At 39.3% G+C, this 21,621-nt stretch overlaps 1 protein-coding gene across 1 annotated transcript in view; it reads right to left on the bottom strand.

The window, feature by feature from the left end:
• Positions 1 to 21,067, bottom strand: part of LOC137182595 (basic helix-loop-helix ARNT-like protein 1) — a 40,218-nt gene extending 19,151 nt beyond the window's left edge. Inside the window, exons 1-12 of the mRNA XM_067588920.1 lie at positions 20,918 to 21,067; positions 10,944 to 11,132; positions 8,450 to 8,513; positions 7,627 to 7,774; positions 7,074 to 7,094; positions 6,826 to 6,858; positions 4,627 to 4,656; positions 3,813 to 3,970; positions 2,521 to 2,600; positions 2,324 to 2,416; positions 1,653 to 1,770; positions 174 to 323 (exon numbers count right to left, since the gene is read on the bottom strand). Coding sequence (XP_067445021.1) covers positions 174 to 323; positions 1,653 to 1,770; positions 2,324 to 2,416; positions 2,521 to 2,600; positions 3,813 to 3,970; positions 4,627 to 4,656; positions 6,826 to 6,858; positions 7,074 to 7,094; positions 7,627 to 7,774; positions 8,450 to 8,495 — 877 coding nt within the window. The 5' untranslated portion in view covers positions 8,496 to 8,513; positions 10,944 to 11,132; positions 20,918 to 21,067. The remainder of the gene's footprint in view (positions 1 to 173; positions 324 to 1,652; positions 1,771 to 2,323; positions 2,417 to 2,520; positions 2,601 to 3,812; positions 3,971 to 4,626; positions 4,657 to 6,825; positions 6,859 to 7,073; positions 7,095 to 7,626; positions 7,775 to 8,449; positions 8,514 to 10,943; positions 11,133 to 20,917) is intronic.
• Between the last annotated feature and the right edge of the window lie 554 nt (positions 21,068 to 21,621).

The following is a 21,621-nucleotide window of genomic DNA, read 5'->3' as shown; positions in this document are numbered from 1 at the left end:
TGCTAATGTTAATAATTTTCTGTACCACTTTGGCAATATAGGTTTCTGATCTATCATGCCAATAAAGCTTATTTAAATTTGAATTTGACTCAAAGATGAAAAATAATGGGGAGATGCTTTGAGCAGCAGAGAAGTGCAGTATTTGAGCTTGTTTTGAGAGAGCAGTACTGTACCTTTTTTCTTAGAGCAGGTGGAGGGGAAGTCTTTATCCTCTACTTTGACTGAAGGCCTGTTACACTTCATCCTACAGAAAAACGACCGTCTGGCTCCAGAACAGAGTCTAGATGGACCAGGGGTGATGTCTGTCTTCACTGGAAGACCAGCTGCAAAATACAAACAGGCAAACAGTTAACATAGCAACAGGTTTAAAGTGTAATTCCATCCTCAATGTAATTGTTTTTCTTAATGTCCAGTACAGAAGCTTTCCAGACATTCTTTTGAATGTCTGGAAAAAAGTCAAAGAAACCAGATGTTAGACACTATATGCCATGAAGACAATATTTTCCATTATTTGTATTTACAGGTCCTGTGTCAGGAATGTTCTTGTTTGTTGTAGCTTTATTTACTTGTTTTTAGTATTTCAGCCATATTTCCATATCTTAAAAATTCATTCAACCCAATTACTGAATTAAAGCTCATACATCTCATAGGAATGTCAAATTCTGGCATCTTTTGCAACACACATGGTTTCCTGGAATATAACTGTTTTGTAACAAAATATGCTGCACTCTCTCTCCCATATATAGAAGATTTAAAATGCCTACATTAAAAAAAAAAAACAAAGCAATGAAGTGAAATACAATACACATTTTTATATGCATTTCCTTTTCATATTTGTATTCAATGAAAAAAAAGGACATTATTTCGCTTTTTCTCTTTAATTTTTTCTCTTTAAATTGAATGAATTGTTTTTTTATGACATGACTTTCCATGCCACATTAAAAATCAAAGCACAACAAAGAAACTAAAGTAAAGAGGTGTCTTGCATGTAAATGATGTCCAGCACAAGGCAACATAGACCTGCCAATAAATGCAAAACACTTTCACATTAAACAATTTCCTGTGCGCTAGCCACCTGGAGGGTTTTCATTGAATTATGATGCAGTAAATTCATACATAGAAAGAAAATACATATGACAATGTGTATTGAATTTGACTTTTTTCATCTTGTTTGATTTATTTTCATTTAGCCATTTAAAATCTTCCATACAACATACTGCTGTACGTGTGCATTGATTATGATTTAGATGATAAACTAATGCGCACAAATGTGGTGTGTATGTAATAAAATGCAAATGCTATTTCAAAGTGCTAACACTGTTTAAAGTTCAAAAGAAAAGAAACGCTACAGACAAACCACTTACACAAAGCTGCAACAAAGGGCTTTGACATTTTAAAATGTCTCAGTTCAACCAACAGACAATACAAACATGTGCTGAAATTCACAATAGATATCATCAGCAACGTCAGAAGCCAGCATTGAGATAGCTGACAGCTACAGTTTTTCTTGGTATCTATTGGAGTGGTTTTACCAGAACGCTTGTGAGAATATTACAGATTAAGATGTGACCTCAGAGTGGAGGTAAGAGAACGTTACATATGTCCTCATTCTTTAAAAAAAAAAAAGACAATATGAGTCAGTACTTCCTTACTTTTTGCGTCAATGAGCCTCTCGCGAGGGGCGGTATCGGAAGAGGACAGCTGCTCTTTGACCTTGGCAATGTCCTTGGGGTGAAGGTAGTCAAAGAGGCTCTGACCTATCAGGTCGTTCTGGAGACAAGAGAGATATACGAATGAGAAACAAGGAGAGAAGGAACAGAGGAAACAGAGGAGGAGACAGGAGACGTGACACAATAAAAACAAGTACAGCACTAACAAGTAAAACCTCTACTTGCAAAAATAACTTGAAACAACCTTAACTTCTCTGAGTTGGTGCTGTGATTAACGCTACATACATTGCTTGGTGTGGTGGCTTTTCTGGGAAACTACAAGTGAACTGCTGAGATGTGCAGAATTTCCAACTCAAGAAAACGTTGTGATGATCTGCAGCTTGGATTAGATTATTCATGGTGATAAAATTCTGCTGATTTGTGAAAGTTGATATTTTTGTAAAAAGCCTTCATATCGTCTTTTCAGGAAATACAAGGTCAGTACTGTGAGCTACTCATTTGCAGGAAATGACGGACAAAGGACAGAGAAAGTTTCATTGATTAAACAAACTGCAAGTCCTTCATGGCTGAGAGACTTTAACAATACGTTGGCAAAAAATCATATCAACACTAGCCTTTTTTTTTTCTGTGGTGCTAAAACATTGTCTGCATACCTGGCTGTAGTTGAGAATCTTGTAGACTGATTCAGAAACAAAGAGGATCTTTCCACGATCACACCCAACCACAAACAGGAAACCATCAGAAGCCTGCATTATTAATCACAGAAAACACTGGAATAAATATTGGGATTTCAAAAATATCTTTACGGTATAAAATGATATCTCTGTGTATCATGCATAGATGTACTCACCCTTAGTATCAAGTGCTTCAGTTCATCATCTGAGAGGAAGGAAGGCTTGTAGTTGGCTTCTGTGTATGGGTTGGCTGCACCTGCACACAACAGTAAAGACACTATTCACACATGTAGGTAATAAATGCAACTGCACATGTCACAGCTCACACTTTTTGTATCTTTCCTTGAGTGAAATTTATAAGCAGCTATTTTATTCGACATCTAATTCAAGTATGCTATGAAGCAAGAATCCTGTTTTATTTTTGGGTGTTTTTCTGTTCCACATTTGTAGATAGCCATTATGACTGTTAATCAATACCAAATGAATTATCAATTATTTGCTCAGCTGCTGAAATCTCTGGCTTTCATAAGCAACTTTCCATCCTCCCTCCCTTGCCCTCAAATTTTTAACTTCTTAACAGAGATGGTCATAACACATTTTGTTCTCTCGCTAACTTTAACCCTTTTTAAAGATGTATTGTGTTTTATCATCATATGGGGTGTATTATGATAAAACACAATACATCTTTTACATCCTTGACTAGCTTGTGCTTTTCAATCTCTGATGATGACTTTTACATTACTTTTACTCAAAATCAGTTATGGCTCTAACAGTCTAAATATATGAATATGGTGGCAGTATTATTATACAAACTTTTTATATTTTTGCAGGTAATTTGGTTTGCCTTTTATCATGGAGCAAAAACGGTGCATATTTTATTTACACACCTTTTGAAAAGATTTCCAAATATAATTAAAGTTTTGTGATATGACAAAAAAATCTTGTATCTAAATGTTTGTGCACAACAAACTAAACTCAAATTTGTATCTCTTGAAGCACAAATTCACTCTGTTGGATTTCTAAAGTACAAAACTGGTTTTGCAAGTAGAAATTGTTGTGCATTTGATCCGGTTTGTGCACATATGTGACATATTTTTTGCACAATTTTTCCTCGGAAAATGGTGAAAAATTCACATATAAATAGATTCTCAAAAGCACACATGATTTGCACTCACACCACCAGTTTAGTACTTTCTGCATTAAAATGAACAAATGTAAGTTTAGTTTGTACAAACATCTTTTTTGCTTCATAAAACCTTATTTACATTTGGAAATCCTTCCAAACATTTGTAAATTATATATGCACTTTTTCACTCCCTTATTTTATCCTATATCCTTTATATTTATCATCTCTATCCATCCAGGAACCAGAGAAGTCCTCCACATTATGCTTACTAATATTCTGCAGTACCAACCTCAGCTCAACTATCCGTCTATACACTAAGCGATTATACTAGGTCATCCTAACCTCTGAGTGTCTTCATGTGCTGGACGGCCATGCGCAGGACAGTCAGCTTGTCCAGCTTGCGGGACATGGCGTTACAGGTGGGTACCAGTGATGCCAGCTCGTCGATGAAGCTGTTCATCTTGTCCCTGCGACGCTTTTCAATCTGGCTGTGAGCCTCTCTGTGGAGATACGGGGAGAAGCACTAGACATTAACAAGACTGATCATACAGATTAAACTTCTCTTGCCCCCACCAAAGTCCAAAGTAAATATGTACAGTAATTATTTCTGTGATCTACCTGTTACAAAAAAAGACAAATTCCTAAAACTGAATGCGGTAGGAATGCAAGATCAGGCAAACTATCCTTCAGTGGGCTGCATTCTTCCACTCCGGATTATCCATCACCTCACAGTCTTAACTAACATGATATAAATCAGCTCACCCACCGCTAAGAACACACTGCTCTCGAAGATGAGAGATGAAATGCCATTTTTGGAGTGGAGTCTATTCTTCAGAAGTGTAAGAATACATCCTCAGGTCTATCCGACCCGTCTGTTCTGCCTTCACTTCTTCTTGACTACACTAGCAGCTACTAAAGGGAGTTTTCACTTTCCACGCAAGAGAAAGAGAGCTTGTCATTAGCCATTAGGTAAGCTCTTACAGTCCCTTAGTTCCACATAAAGCTTTGATCTATACACTTCAATGTATAAAGTTTCTTATTATCAACATACACAAAGCTCTCTTTGTCTCCAATCAGACAGTGACATTTAATTCATGTAAGGGAGATGAGAAGGGAAAGGGAATGAGAGAGAGGGAATGGAAAAGAGTTTTTATACCTGGCATTCTTAATCCGTCCCTGTTGGTCGCTGGAAAGACAAACAGAGAAATATTAGATGGGGGGAAATTGGCAAAAGGGGAAAATATTCTTCAAGATTTGAGGTTTAAAGCTCAGTTTAAATTTATGGGACACAAGGTATTTTGAAGAAGAGGAAGGGAAAGGGTGAGTAAAGGGAGGGAGGGAGGAAGTTGGGGAGGGAGGAAATGGGGCCACAGCTGACCTCACAGGTTCTGTAACCAACCTCATTTGTTGGTTTAAACAGTATCAAAGCTTATGCAACCCAGGATAATGCTCTGGGGTTATATTTGACTGTACAATCTGATGACTGATGTAATACAGATATGACGAAATGCTGAATAAATCCCTTCGTATTCTTTGTCACACACACACACTTATGTAAAATTGTAACAATAGGGAGAATTCACACCCCACCCTTTGGCACAACGCACAAAAAATGTTTCCATCCAGCACAGACTGAAATGCATCTTGATTTTTCCTAATTGAAAGAATGACTTCTGACATTTAGATCACAGATAGTTCATGTGGTTGCTCTATTTTTACAGTTTTATAGGCCTTTTCCATACACATGTGCTGGCTTGGCTTGATTTGGTTTGACACGGTACGTCAGCCCAGTACAGCAGGGATTTGCATCTCCATTACAAGAGGGATACCTGCTCGAAGGTTTGTCTTTTAACTGATGACACACTTGTCTTGAGTTGAAAGCAGCGGGCTGTATACATCATGGCTGTGACTAGTGGTCAAAGTCGCGGCTATAAAACGGTGGATAAACAGATTTCATTTCTGATAAATTCTTCACAATAAAAGCCTTCTGTTAGTTTGTCAGTGGAAAGCTTTTAATATGAAGCAGCAGCAGCGGGAAATGTTTTCATCAGCAGTAACTTAACACGGCTCTGATACAGCTGAAAGCGGACAGGAATCAATAAAATGAAGCAGATATCTGAAACAGGAACAAACTGGAACACAGGAGAGAAACTAAACTTCAAACCACAGAGATTCAGTTAGAAGCTACAAAAGTACTGTGAGCTGAACACACAGAAGCTTTTAAAAATGTCTCTCTCTCTGGTCTCCACAGACATGAGTTGAGTCTCATAACACTCGCTTGGAGGCGGGTCGGGTGCCCTTTGGCCTGACTCTGAGGATGATCCATCTCAGGCGCGACTCAGCACAAGTTGGAGCGTTTAAACTGGTAATGGAAACGCAAATCAGCGCAGGATGGTTTGACAGGGACCGGCCAAAAGTGCCAATGGAAAAACCCTATTAGAGTTGCCCTTTATTATATTGGAGTGGACGTAGAAATCTCAAGACCTATGATAAAACCTTGAAAAATAATGAACTGTAAGGATAGACAGATGGAGCCTGGATTGTACTACTGGAAGAATTTTAGACTTAAACAGTGTTAAATTACAATCACTGACGAAACTGACATTTTAAATGATGCATTAATAAACCAAAGTAAAACTAAAAGATAGCTAAGTTTGCCAATTATTAATTCTATTTCTATATTTATATTTTATTTTGAATTAATGAATAATTGATTTGTAAAATGGAACTGCAATATAAATTTGAAGAAGGTTTTTAAATTTTGCTCAGTTATTCCATTTTCTAACAAATCAGAAATCCCATCTCAAAATTATTTTGTATCCTGCTTTAAGAACTCTTATTTCCATTTTATAATGTGTTCATTTAAAGATGTGTAAGCAGTAGCAGTGTGCCAACTGCAAATCAAATGTAGGCCCAATTATTTTTTGTGATTCCATTTTAAAATGCAATAATAATAAATGAATCATTTAATATATGAATTAGGAAACAGACTCAAACTGGCTATTTTTAAAGATGTATTATCCTTTTTATTTTTTTTTTCTTTACAGTTTATTAATGCATAATTTATATGCAAATGTATCATGTTATGATATTTTTATTTGTCAATCTATAACTTGATTATAACTAAACACTGTAACAGTCTATAATTATTCCCATGGTGAATGGCAGATTTCATAGATAAATACCACTATGTTGGAATACATGTTTTTGTGATTTGGGTGGACAAAGCCTGAGAGTCAAGTTTAACTTATTTCAAAGGGAAACTGGATCATTTCAGCAGCAGTGAATAGGATGGAAATATAGCAAGAAAAAACCAGCACCGGCTTTTCTCACCATGGTAATGATGGCACCTTACCTTCCCAGTTTATCTTTATCTGGGTCCATGTCACTAAGGAGGAAAAGACGAGAGATAATTAGTTTCAAGAAGACCATTGGAGACCATTCAAATAACCAGAGAAAAGCTTAACACAATACAGGTTCACTGGGTTCAGTAGCTTTCTCAGTCTATTCATTATTTTATGGTGCAAAATAACTGTGGGCATTTCAGACTTTGATAAATGAAACTTAACACATCTATTAACATCGAGTCATGTTTGAACTTACTCGAATGAGAAGCCATCAATTCTGCAAAGAAACACAAATGTATTGATGAGTTTGTGTCATTGAGGTATTGAGAAATTTAATTATTCACAAGTGTAAACAGCATAATTGACAGACAGTGTTTAATAATACACATATTTTTGGCTGAGCTGCAACAGTGGTGCCAACCCTATAACCACAATTGCACGTGACTGATTGAGTCAGTGGCTGAATGATAAAGTTACACCACTGTTTGGCTGTGACATACCCTCATCAGACATGAGGCCAATATGCTGCTTGTTCAACTGTTCTTTGTGGTAGCTTGTGAAACTGCCTTTCTTTGCCATTTCTTTAAGTTTCCTTGTTTTTTCTTCTTAATGCCTAACTACTACTTCTTTTTTCATTCCTGTTCTTCTTTTCAGTGCCCCTACTTTCCCCCCCCCTTTCTGTCTCTCCATTGTGCCATTTTCTTTCTTTTCTGCCACTTTTTTTTGCCTTTGTATCACTTTTTCTTTCATCCTCATTTCTTTGTCTTTCTTCAATCTCCCATTCTCCCTCTCCTTCCCGGTGTCCTTACTGGTAGTCGGTGGTGCTGCCCTTCCTCTTGCGGGTGTAGTCCATGCCAGGCGTGCTGATGGAGCTTGAGATGAGGTCAGTGGAGCCGGGGGACATGAAGTCAGTCATTGTAGACGAGATGTCCATCCTTTGGTCTGCCATCAGGTCATCTGGAGAGAAACCAGATCTGTCATTCAGCCCAGCTCTTCAACAGTACCTTTTCTGAATGGAGTTGGTAAGAGGCTGTACAGGTATTGTGATGACTGACAATTGCATTCTTACTGTGGGAAGGTAAAGGCATTTAGAGTAGAAACCCATGGCCACAAAACCTGAGATTATGCATGCTCAGTACAGTAAAAACCACTCATAAACACAGTATTACTTCAACAGATAAAATGTAAATAACATAGAACAGCAAGGGGTTGTTGACTGTAATAGTGTGTGTTCAAATATGTAAATAAACTACCAACTAATTACCCTATGTGCATCTTTATTATCTTTATTGACTGCATTAATCGGTAACAAGAAATACCGATAATGGTTAAAAGGTCAAAAGCGGTCTTTGAAATATCAGCAGTTAGGCGAGTTTCAGGCGTGCACACAGTGGACGACTAAGCACACAACAATTTCTGGGGACAAAGATTAAAAAAAAAAAAAAAAACATTCCAAAACTCAACATTTCCATTTCACAAATCATTGAGGGAGCAGACACATGGACAGAAGGAAATAAAAGATAATGGATATTCCTTGGGATGGGTCAAAAATATTTGTCATTGTGACAGGGAGTGTCTCCGTTTATAGGAGGATAGCAGTTTAAAGTAGGATTATTGTGAAGTCACACTCACCACAGATGTTCATCACAGCCTCTGTATTAAAATCATCTCCTTCCATCCACTCTGGAGCCCTCAACTGAGAACACACAAAAAAAACCATCCCGTTAGCAACAAGAACCAGCAGGAGCGGAGTTATTTAAACTGTGCAAAAAAACAAAACAAAACAAAAAAAAACAACCAAACAAACAAAACAAAAAAAACAGTTACAGTTGCCTGGACACATGCGGAAAACATCATGTCATCTAGGTCAAATGCGGAGGCAGAATGAACAGGAAGTGACTATTGTCTCAGTGCGATGTATGTGTAGAAATACAGTGTGTCAGTTATTACTTCCCCAAGCAGAAATAGGTCATACCATATCAGTTACATGAACGACATGAGTCTAAGTGGTAGCGATGTGTCATGTGTGCTCCAATTACTAAATTCAAGTTTTATGTAGTGTAAGCACTTTGAGTGATACTGACAACCACTCAAGAGGCAGTGAACTTACTTAAAAAAGACTTATCTACATAGTTTAATTGTTTGTTTGGTTTTTATTTACTTAAGACAATTTAGTAATTGATCAAATTCAGTCCAAGGACATCCCAATCAACATCCTTTATTATTTTGTATTTGCCAATACAGTCTAATCTGATACTTGTATTTACCTACATGTACATGACACAGCTGCCCAGTGCACACTCGAGCTACAAACTGAAAATGAGATACGTTAGAACTTGATTCATTCTGGGATAACTTTTTTTTTTTTGCAGAAGATGTTCAGCATACATATTAAAATAAAGAGACATAGCAGCAGCAGATATGCAATGTTGATTAAATATGTATCTGACACAAAGAAATTACAGGGTGACCTGCTGACACATCTTATTTTTCACAAACTACTTGATCCAAATACTGATGATTTGTTTAAAACTTTTAAGTCAATGAGCTTAAATTATTGATATGTTTTAAAGTTTGGCTGGGAGACTGAAACTCCTGAAACCAGCTACAGAGAGAATTTATCACTCTGTTGGATTTGTCAGAACTACAAAAACACTTGTGATTGCACAGTAGTGTTAAAGTCTTTTTCTCACAAATGATCTTTGGCTGGATACACACACAAGCTTGCAGAGAGCACTTTTACCCAACGGCAGCCAAGTTTAATTTTGGCCCGTCATCAAATTACTCACGACATAAACATTAGAGACGGCTGATATGACCTCATGTCGGCAATGTTTGTTCTTTTAACTGGTGAAAATGACGGTCAGCACTTGCTAAAAATAAGTTAATGGATTTTTTGTGTGCTGATCTTTGCCAATAAGAACAAGAGAGGTGTGTAGTTTTCCAGTCCTACGGTTTAGAACTCAGTCTCTTACACCAGTGCACCCAAATTGGTTTTTTACAGTCGCATATGCAGAGAAATGCTCACACTGAATATTCAGCAATAGCAGCCTGAGGTGGACAAAAGAGCAGCGTAAAAAATAATGACTTTTACTTGTAGTCATATATTATTTTTACATCGGATTAGTTACTTTTATGTGAGTTGGGAATCTGAATGCTTCGTCCACCACTCACTGAATGACATGAAAACAACATGAAACTGCATTGTAAACATAAAAACATTCTGCTTTGAATAATAATTTATGTCCAATACAATTTCTTTAGTTTTTTTTTTCATAAGAAATTTCAATCACTTTGTTAGAAATTCTTAAAATTACCCCTTCTACCTCAATGAAATATCCTGCATCTATGAATGTGCAAAAGATTTTAAAAGTTAAAAAAAAAAGTTAAAGGTGTAACTTCTGAATGGATCTGACCCACATCTCCGTTCTCCATAAGCCCGCTCACCAAAAACTTTGCTCTGCGCTCCATAAGGTTATTTAATGTTACGGCTATGATTTGGATCGTGATATAGAGATAAAATAATAATGTTAAATGAAACATGATGTAATATAATGTGATATTGTTGCACCAAGCAGACATTGCTTGAATAGAGGAGATACAGCTATTAAATAAAATATTCACACTCTTCTGTAAATGTTTATTCACATAACTTTAACTGTATTACTTTGATAAAGCCATATTAAAGTTTCGATTATTTCAAAGTTCCGTCAGATGTGGAGATTACTTAAGGTGGACTGAACTTTAACTGACCTTTAAGGTGGACCAGCTGTTCTCATTTTGTGGCGGTCTCAGTCGCTCCTAAACAGATAAATGGCTGCTGCATCAGCTATCTCACAGGGTGACGACAGGATGATCTGACTATGGACAACATTGCCCAATTCTAGTGTTTTCAGTGAAGGCTTGCTCTCATTATATGTCACTCTTACTCACTAAAGTAGGAGTAGGCGAGGCAGAACGGGTGTGTGCCAGAAAAGTAAGTCTCTACATTTTTCTGTACTCTCTGGCAGATCTCAAATGAGTCACACTGATGCATAAGATCAGTGGGCAGCCTTCCTCGGTTCAAATGTAGCTCTCTGAAATATGAGTGGGAACAGCTTGCACAGAACAGAGCTGCTTCAGTTACCTGGATAGGAAACTGGAACAGGCCTCCTGGACGGGCCTGGTATCGTCTGGATCAGTCTGGTCTGCTCCGTCGTTCTGATCTGGTCTGACTTTGGTTTGATTCAGCCTGACCTAGTTTCATCCGGTTTGATGTGGTCAGTCTGCCCTGGTGTGGTCTGATCCTTAGGAAACTGGTGCAAACTGTGTACCACTAGAAAGAGATAGGAAGACTGTCAGTCAGGTGCAAAATCTAATCTTTCAAAAATCTGAAATTATAAAACACAATAAAGTAGATCAGAAAATATAAACAAACCCACACATGTACAGATTAGAAAACTCGATTAAAAGCAAAATATGGAACACACTTTAAAACAAACAAGAGAACTCCTTGTGTTCATTATTGCTGACCTGAAAAATGTCATAACAGAATCTGGGCTAATTGGATAATTGGATTGGATAACTTTTGTCTCCCCCTTCAGGCAGAGAGAGTAATTACAAAAACACATCCTTCAACACATGCTTACGTAGCCTGTTCCGTCGCTACTGTTGTGCCTGTAAAATGGCAAATTAATTGTTTAACTGCAGGCCAAAGAGGTGAAGGTCATAAAATGTTTTATTAATGAGAAGTGGAGAAAAACCAACAATGGAGAGTCCTGTGATTGGTTAGTTTACGAGGAGACAAGCCAGACAATGTTATGTTTGGTATATCGTCAACACGCTTGCCAATTAGATGCCAATAAGAGGACTAATAGATTTCATTACTCGGACTAAAAACCTAAAATTGAAAGCCATAATAGACCACAAATTGTCCAAATGCCACATCCAGACAGTACAGGGAAAATCAGTCCTGGGTAATGCGGCTGCCATGAAGGCACTAACCATCCTGAAGACGGCCTAGTTGGAGAAAATGAGCATATAGTTTAGGAATGCCAATGCAATTGTGAAAAAAGGCAGGCCATTTCAAGATTACGAATGGCAAAGCAAGTAAGTTGTCACTCTTTTAGTCTAGAGAGTCCAGAAAGGATCCGGGACAGCTGTGGTTCCAACCCAGGACCTTCTTACTGTGAGGCAACAGTGCTAATCACTGAGCCATCATATAACATGATGAGGGAGGTCTGCTAAGAAGAGGAGTGGCAGGCCAAGTCGGTGGCGTATGTGACCGATGGTGCCGCGGTGATGACAGGTGCATGTAAAGGTGTAGTGAGCAGGCTGAAAGGAAGTAACATGCATGTCCTTGGCGTTCACTGTATGGCCCAACGTCTGGAACTAGCTTTCAAGGATGCCGTCAAGAGGTGCTCTATGGTAAAACAGCTTGAAGATATGCTGTCGGGGCTGCACACATTCTATTGTAAAAGCGCTCACAATGGGGCAAACCTCAAGTACAGCTTCAAGATGATGGAGCAGAAGCCCCTTGTACCAACTAGGGCTGGAGGCACCAGCTGGGTTTCTCACCTCAGGGACATTGATCATTTTCTGAGAGGCTACCAGGGACTTACCCAGCACCTAGAACAGTAGGCTAATTAATTGATTGAATATTAAAAGGTTAAGTCAGTTGACTGTAATGAATTATTTACAGTGTAATATAATGAATTGAACTAATTTATTTTTCAAAGTGGCCATTGACCTAAACAATTTTCTTGTTTGACTGATTTGGTATAAAGATTCAGTCACCAGATGAGTGCTGAAGGGATGCATCCAGTGCAGAGGACAAAGCACACCACTACTTCCAAACCTGGCGGCATCCAGCAGTTTTCATGTTCTGCAACTTCATGCATGACTGCCTGACCCACCTCAGCAGCCTCTAAGACTCTTCAAACCTAATCTGTCATAGTGACTTAAGTACATATCCACCTGAGAGCCAGCCAGACAGTGCTCACAAAATACAAAACCAGGTGAGTGAGAACTGACAAGTTGTGAATGGTTGCTTAGCTGAATATTTTGAATAAACTTACTAATGTACCACAGAACTGGCCCCAAGCTGAAAGCCTGTATGGACCAGTACGAGAACATCCTGAACCGTGTTATGAATTCCCAAGTTCAAGCTGCTTGACCAACTCTGCCAGAGTCTGCAAAGTCGATTCACCGACATGAGCACAGGGAATTGGTGAATTGGAAGTGGAGGAATGAACCAGACACTTCCAGAGCATCCTGGCATCCTCAGGGGTCTCTACTTAACTCATCACAGACCAGTGGACCATCCTCAAGACCAGATTGTACGAGAAGGGAAAGAATCTCCACACGAAGACCTGGCTGGATATCAACAGGTTTTTGAGACCCCAGGTCCCTGACATCCTCAGCCTGGTTGACCTCATTCTCACCCTACCAGCCTCTACAACAGACTAAGAAGCTTCAATCAAATGAGGTTAGTGAAGAGTGACTGGAGGTCCTATCTTACATCAAGAAGCCTGTGTGACCTGCTGACCATCCAGTTTTCCATTCCCTCTATAGAGGATATTCACCACATCCCTACCGTCCAGCTCTGGCATCAGGCTGGCATCCAGCCTAGAAGGCCAGAATTTATGGAGGGGAAGAGGAATGCTCAGGAACGCGCCACTGAAACTTCATAATCTGATTCTGCCGAGCGGGAATGACATTAATCTGAGACTGGGGATGAGGATGGGGGTAGGAATGTTTTTGTTTTTTGTTTTAATCTGCCTAACTCATTAAATGTAACTCCCATCAGTTCATCAGTTTAGTGGTGTGTGTGTGTCTGTGTGTGTTATTTATGTGGGTATGAGAGAGAATGAAATAAAATAGTATGAAATAAAATATCCTATTGCTTGAATATTGTAGATCTTGTTTTATTATTTTTCACATGCAGTTACAAACTGCCGGTGACAAGAAAACAAGAAAGTGGCTGGTAAAAAAATTGAGTGTTTGGTAGATTTTGGAATCTACCAGCCACAGTAGCAGGAGGACAAAAAGGTTAATTTCCAACTCTGCTGTATCCCCACAATGGAGTGTAGTTAGCTAAATATGCTCCTTGACTTTGCAAGTAACGCTCTGTTACCACCGTAACAGAGCCACTGTTACCACTACAGATAGAAAGCTAGTTTGCCAGACATGCTAACAATTGCATCTTACATTAGAGCAGAGAGCACCCTGTTTAATCTGTTCCTTACACTTTAGCTCTTGCATTTTTGGTTTTAGAAAGGCTGGGAAAAAAACCTGCTCTCATGGATGCTAACAGGCTTAGCCAAGGTAGCCTGGTTACCCTGGTTACCCTGTAGTGTTGCTGCCTTCAGAATGACAAACAAGAGACCCATAACATTGACCTAGTGCAACACTATTATTAAAATGTTCTGTTATCTCCATAGTGAAACGATACCACGTCACCCCCTTCTCTCTCTGTGACGGTCAGCTTTGAGTGAAGCCGTTCAGAACAAGGATTAAAACATTTCTGATGTGGTCAGACAGCACGTGAACCAGTTCTGAGAGAGAAAAATGTAGTGAAAGTATTGCAGTAAAAGCAGTGCTTTGGTCCCTCTTACTGATATATTATTATATATGACATCATTAGATGATTAATACTGAAGCATCAGTGTGTAAACAGCATGTTACTGTTGTAGCTGCAGGATGTGGAGCTAGTTTCAACTACTTTATATACAGACAATAAATCAGGATTAAACAGCTGTCAGCAGGTATCCATTAAGGTTGTTTTCCTTTTCCACTGCAGCAAAACTGTTTCAGTAATAGTTTTGACCAGTGAGTCATTGTTGCATATTACCAAACTGTGAATTTTGTGTACCGTTACATCCCTAATATAATGTACAGCCATTGTTATGGGGTACATGCATCAGATGTCTAGTTTGACAAATGAGAAGCTACCTTATCAAAAATCACTTGAACGCACAAGCAGACAATCTCACATTCTCAATAATGTGGGCTTGGACAACCTTTAGTAAGAAAATGATGAGACAATAAAAGTCAATCAGACACCGTGACTGATTCCTGTAAGAGATCAGAAAAAGATACTTTGAGCCACCTACATTTTTAATCTGCAGTGGAAAAAAAAAAAAAAGCTCAAGAAGCACTGTTGAAGTAGCAGGCAGCAGAGTACTGGGTCAGGAGAGGCTCGGTGAGCTCTTTTACTGGGACAAAGCTCTGGGCTAGAAGGGGAAAACCACTATGTCATGATTGAACACTGAAAGGAACTGGTGCTGGAGTGGAAACTGGGTCAGTCAGTCTCTATGGTCTCAAACCAGCCAGCCTCAATTTCCATCCACCACCTACTTGTTCTTCGTCAGTGAGTCAGCAAGCCATTCAGCTTAATTTCCTTGTTCTACACTCTACACCCACTCAGACAGTCAGAAAGCAGCCAGCAAGCCTGTTCATAAACCACGGAAACATCCTGGCATCAAGTCAGCCGTCCAATCTCCCAAATCGCAAACTGTTCGACCCTAAGGATGTAAATTGTTAAGAGTTTTGTTGATACCGAGGCTCTTAGTGTTACTATTCTAACATTTTGTGAACAAGGGAGATGCATTTGTAATCAGTTAAGGGTTAGTTCATTTTTACTTTGGCAGAAATAATAACAAAACATAGCCACAAGTAGTGGTGAGAAAACATTTTCAATGTAGCATCTCTAAAAATGGTTATTTCATCAAACACAACCAACTTCATCAGACAAAGATATGACCCCAGACCATGAAAACATCACTGCTGTATAATTATTAATGGATACATTGGAAATTAATTCAATTTGGCTGCAAAGAGAGTTTAGAAGGCTGTGCAGCAGAGTCATTAACCAAATTTGGTAGTGAGTCCACAAATTTAGTCATGCTAGTTTGACCCTGTATAACTTCCTTGCTTATAATAGCTGCCAAGTTTTTTATTCAGATGATTCACTAAAGCTGAAACTTTCCTGAAGGTTGCCAAAACTGCTGGTGTGGTGTGGCTTTAATATTGAAGCAACAGCTACTGAAAGCCACAAGTGCGTGATGAGTACAAAATAATGAAGTTTTTGTATTAAACCAGCCTCTATGTACTTTGCTGTTTGAACAACGTTTATTTTCAAATGTCTTAAAATGACTCAAACGTACAAACTAATGATTCCTCAACTCACTATATGGTCTGATGCAATTTTTGCTCACGTTTTGCTGAGTGGCCTCTGTCAGGCTCAGCCGCGTTGCAGCTGCTTTAATAATAACTGCAATGTGAAAGCTGTTGCTCATAGTGATAAACCCACAGAAAACTATACTATCACATGAGTCTGCAGTTCCCCTCAGCTCTGCAGAGTATTTTAGTATCTTACAATTGATTGTTTTGGTTTTACAACTTTAAATTAGTCAGTTAGATTCAGTCTCAGCGCTCTCATCACCCTGGTTTCCAGCAGCAGGAGGCAGCTGTTTTTAATAAAAATGTTCTGATGAACCCACTGTACACGACCTGCCCAGTACCAAACAACTAGACTTGCATTTGTCAGGTTGTCAAAGCTAAAGTGGCACTTGGGTTCCCTCTATAAAACACTGACAGGAAACAATCCTAATACCTGCAGACAGCTGGCTAGCTAGCGTTAGCTCCCCAGCAGCTAGAGACAGGCTAAAAAAAGCAAAATCCACACACTGTTCTGCAGACTCTGTTACTTTATTTCTAGCAACTATCTCATGAACAAACACAAAAAAAAGAGTGTGCACATTCTTTAGTGAGCCACCTGGAGTCAAGACAGTAATGTAAATCTATCATGTATGTTACTTTTTGACTTACAATAACCTTTTTGTGCACTTTATAACTCTACTTACAGTGTGCCAAAAATATTTCAGTACATAACCCAGTCCTACTATGAAATTAATGAGGCTCTCCTTTAGTACAATCTGTGATACATTGTCACATGACCCGGAGCACCTGCCACATTCACACCTGTTTAGAGCCGTCCACCTGTGACTTGATCAAGCAGTATACATTTCAGTGCCAAGAATGTGAACAAACACTGAGATTAACTCTGAAAACAGCTGATACAAGATTACTTTAGAAGGCAAGAAAAAGATAAGGAACCACAATTACACATATTTACGTTACAACAACAGCCATTCACAGTTCATATCAGCTGATGCCTAATCCATTTGCTCCACACTTACAGTGTAAGTAAATTCTCCAACAGTGTTCCTTATAACAAGGTAATTGTAAATTCCATTTTAAATGTGTAATGAAACGGCAGCTCTTGTATGCAGGGTTGGGAATCACAGGGCAACAGGGTGAAAATACAGTCAGGATGAGTCAAAGATGACTAAGTAACTTTAAGTACCATACGCGTGTTTTAAACTCTCTGATTAGACCTCTGCCCTGTTGAACATGATTGCACCTGTTACCGGATTTGTGGTCACCAGGATCCCGTTTAAAGAATTTACAGCTGGAGGTGTTGTTGCTGTCTGGATGTGTCATGGCTGTGTAGGGCCTTGACAAGTGGAGATAACATTTTATTTCAAAAAACAAAAGAGTTTTATAGCTGAGATCCAACAGTGCATATATCCATGTTGTCTTTATGCAAACAGAACAATACGATCATTAGCTGCTGCTAAAGGACACACTGCGGTTTTCAACAGACATCATATGGAACTGCATGAAAAAATACATTTAGGAATAATCAAGTCCATTGTCTACTTTTTTAAAAAACACATTTGTTTTCCAGAGTGTTTAAAAAAAATGATATGAACTGTAACTAATACACAGCTCACATGTTGCCAGATCAGCCTGTTCCCCAAAACACAGAGGTCTAGTCCAGTTATGAAGGGAGACTGCTCTCACAATGTTTCCGCTGCATCTCCCTCCAAACTCCAGCAGCTATTACGAGCCTGCTTCAGTCCTGTGTGATCCTCGAGGAAAACACGGTCTGTTCATGTCAAAGTCATTACTGCTAAAAATTTTTAGAAAAACAGACTTGTGTATGATAATCCTATAGTTCAGTTTGACCATGAAAAAAAACATCAGAGCAGGTAGCACAACATGAACAGCTGTAGGAAGGACTACCATCACTCAGAAGTCAAATGGCTGTAAATCACTGCTGCATTTTCAACTTTTTTTTTTACCTTGTGTACTGGGACAAGAAAAGGAAAAAAACCACCACCTGAACACTAGGGATGTACATAGATTATAGAGTTTCTCCTAATGGTTTTCCCCAAGTGACACATCTCTGTGTTAATGGGGTCTCAGGATGCATTTGATCTGCCAAAACAAGGCATGTGGCCAGTAACGGTAGCTTTAGATGCCTCTGATCAAGTATAAAATTAGCCACAATGCCAATATCCTGACTTGTTTGACTTGGCAGGGCTCTTCGGTTACGAGTGTTCATTGCTGACAATGCTGTTCACCTCTCCTGGAGGTCAATTTGAAACCGCTTTCCTGAATGAAGCTTTGGATACAGGCCAAATATCACAACAGTGCTCTATAAGTGAAGCAGTTTGATTATCTTTAAAAAGAGTGAAAATAAATTACCACGTCAACTGATGACAACCTTTTTTTTTAAACTAGGAATGTTTGATAACTGCTTATCAGGAGTTCAGCAATTAAACATTTGAGCAATTACTATATTAAAAAAAACAAGCGGGCACAAAATGATTTGCCCGTCCTTGCAAAGCCGCAAAATTTCCTTACAGCTTGGATAACTGTGCATAGCAACCGTGATCAGAGCCTGTGATGCTGGCACAATGTCAGTGCTTTTCCATATGCCAGGAATGGCACTGAAGAAGGTGTTGTTTTCCTTGATGATGTGTTGGAAATTTGAGTTAATCCAAACTGAAGTAAGTACCTATCAGCTCAAGCTCTTCATCCTAGAAGCTCCTTGCTTTTGTGCTTTCTTGCAGTCCCTCACAAGACTGGACTACCACCTACAGAGAATCCCTTTTAAAAGGTCCGACTCATCCATAACACACTACCACACGGGTTTTCACTTATTTTGCTTGATTTGACATCAGGAAGATCATAACATTATCATTCTGAAGGAAAGACCAATGGTGACTTGAAATTTACTCCCCATTTATTTCAATATTTCAACATGACTTTTGTATTTTCTTTTAGCTTTTACTGATTAATTGATCATTAACATAACTGACAGCAAATCAAGGAATATCTGAACATGTGCATCCCTAGTAGCAGCCCCTGATCTAAGCAGTGCTGACAAAGCATACTGAATAAATACCGTTAGTGTTTAGAAAATTGCAAGACATATGAAAACAGTAAGAAACAGCCATTAGTAGTAACAGGTAGATTACAGTAGCCTTAGTAAAAGCATTGATTTCTTTTCACTGAACTAAGAAAAGGTCTAAGAGGTTCTGAAGATTGTATCTCGTATCTGTATTGCAGCCATTATAGGAACAGAAAAAGATAATATTTATGTTACTTCACATAATGATAACCACAGTAGCCCCACTCTAGGCAGCACAACATCAAATTGTAGCCATATGTTACCAGAACTCTTATACAGCAGAGAAGAATACCACCTACTGCTCCTGACTAAAATGCATGCGCTGAGTTCCCCTATTGTGAAAAATCATATTAGTTTATATTATAAATCATGGTATAGAGGTTGCTAAAAATAACTGAATTAAGGCATAAGTCAACCTAATTTTTCTCTTTTCCCCCATCTCACTGACGTCTCCACCTTTTTTTCCAAGGACACTTGGTTTTCTTAGAGATGACTTGTTTGTTGTCTAATCTGTCTGATCTAAAGGGTGGTTAACCAAAGCCAAACAAATAATCCTTACAATTGTTACAGTTCTGCTGAATCATCACAACAACCTGCTGATATCACAATGCCTTCATGGCAATAAATCCATACTGATAAGCACTACTGCGGGTCGCTACCTGTCTGTGAACAAGAATAACAACATTTGTCGGTCCAAGTCTGAAGTTCACAATGGATGTTTTTCTTGTCATGAAAAGGTTAATACTTAAACCACTGATAACACTTCTTCCAGGCATACTTAATGAGAAAGATTTCTACAGAGATTAGAAAAACATTCATTTCAATGTGCATGGCAACCAAAATCAACAGGAAAATAAATGCATGGTGAAGACTGTAATCAATAACTGCCAGAATTGATCACATCAAGGATTTCCAATTAGATGCACACCACACCAGGAACCCCCGTTGGATAAGATGCCATTAAAAATCCAATCATCCAGGGTTCATGCTGGTGAGTATGACTCAGAAGATTGAATAACAGTGATAAACAGCTATTCCTCATCTTACTGGAGACGCCAAGAAAGCTCCTCGTGGTCCCGTTGTTCCTTGAACCCAACGATTGGGATCCCCCCGCTCCAAATCATACACCAAACAGCACCTGATTGCTCCTGGCGCACAATGTAACCAAGTCCCAGTGCCCACAATCATGATCATCCTTTGGCAGCCACTGCGGAGACTGCAGAAACCGAGCGGTCGCCACATTTCCACTGCCAATGCCAACACTGTCACGATATTTCATAACCAAACATGACCCTACTGTTTCGAAACAGCTATGGTCTCCGTCCGGGCTGCACACCACACGTCACTGTGTCATTATTTGAAGAGATATACGGATGGGGTCTTTGAAGTTATCGCGGCAGGATGCATGCTGTCGAAGAACCCGTGTGCCAGATGCCAACCAAGGCCTGTTTACATAGCTAGCGTGTTAGCATTGTTCACTTCGTCATGTTTACGTTAACATTTAACAACCCTGCGCACCGGTACTTACCTACGTGCGAGCTTCCTCTGAGTCGCGGTTATTACTGACACAAACAGTTAAAGCTAACCCGACGGACTGTGGGCGGTTTCCCCACCTTTTATCCATAACACAGCATTTATCCCGTTGACTAATATTAGCATACAGCTGCTAGCTGAGGGACGCTAACTGTCAAGACTTGGCCAGCGAGCTAACGTCCCTCCTCCTGCTGTAGAAACCCACACTGACATGACCACAGCGCCGGGAAAACATCGACGATTTCCATCATGGATTAAACCCCCGCAAAGTCACCGAGGTACCATATCGAAAACCCGTAGGCTTGTTATTATTTTATACTTACAGCTGGTCCAATCAGATCGGTCTATCCATTGAACGCCGCTGGGTTATATGTAATAGCAACCCACAGAACTGTGACATAAACGATTTTTCAATCGGTGACCCAGTTTCTCTTCACCGTCATGCCTGTCGGACCACTAACCTAGTTTTTCAGCCAATGGCGTTTGTGCTACCACCGTAGGTCCCCCTCTGACCAATCAGACACGAGTTCAGGCAGTAAAAATATGACGGGCGTGCTATTCAACCAATAGCAGCCCAGGTAGAACGGAATGCAGAGGGTGTGTGTGTGTGTGTGTGCGTGTGTGTGTGTGTGTGCGTGTGTGTGTGTGTATGTGTGTGTGTGTGTGTGCGTGCGTGTGTGTGTGTGTGTGTGTGTGTGTGTGTGTGTGTGTGTGTGTGTGTGTGTGACTTAAGTCACTTTCAGAGATAGATACCAGACTTAAAACCAGTTGATTGGGGACGGCTAATGCCAATAGGTAAAACGCAGACTTTTGGGGTCAGTGGTTAAGGTTAAGGTTAGGCAAGTAGTGGTTATGATTAGGTTAGGGTAAGTCCCCAGGAAATGCATGTATGTAAATACTCCAAAAGTGAACCTGTGTGTGTGTGCGTGTGTATCATCCAGTAGGTAGTCTTACAACACGAGCTGACCATGTGCTTTAATTACCTTGCACTGTATTTGATACTTAAAATGGATCTATGTTGGCCCCA

Source organism: Thunnus thynnus, chromosome 5 (assembly GCF_963924715.1).
Source record: "Thunnus thynnus chromosome 5, fThuThy2.1, whole genome shotgun sequence".
Lineage (NCBI taxonomy): Eukaryota > Metazoa > Chordata > Actinopteri > Scombriformes > Scombridae > Thunnus > Thunnus thynnus.
Note: the sequence above shows the minus strand (reverse complement) of the source record. Positions and strands in the feature narration are given on the sequence as shown.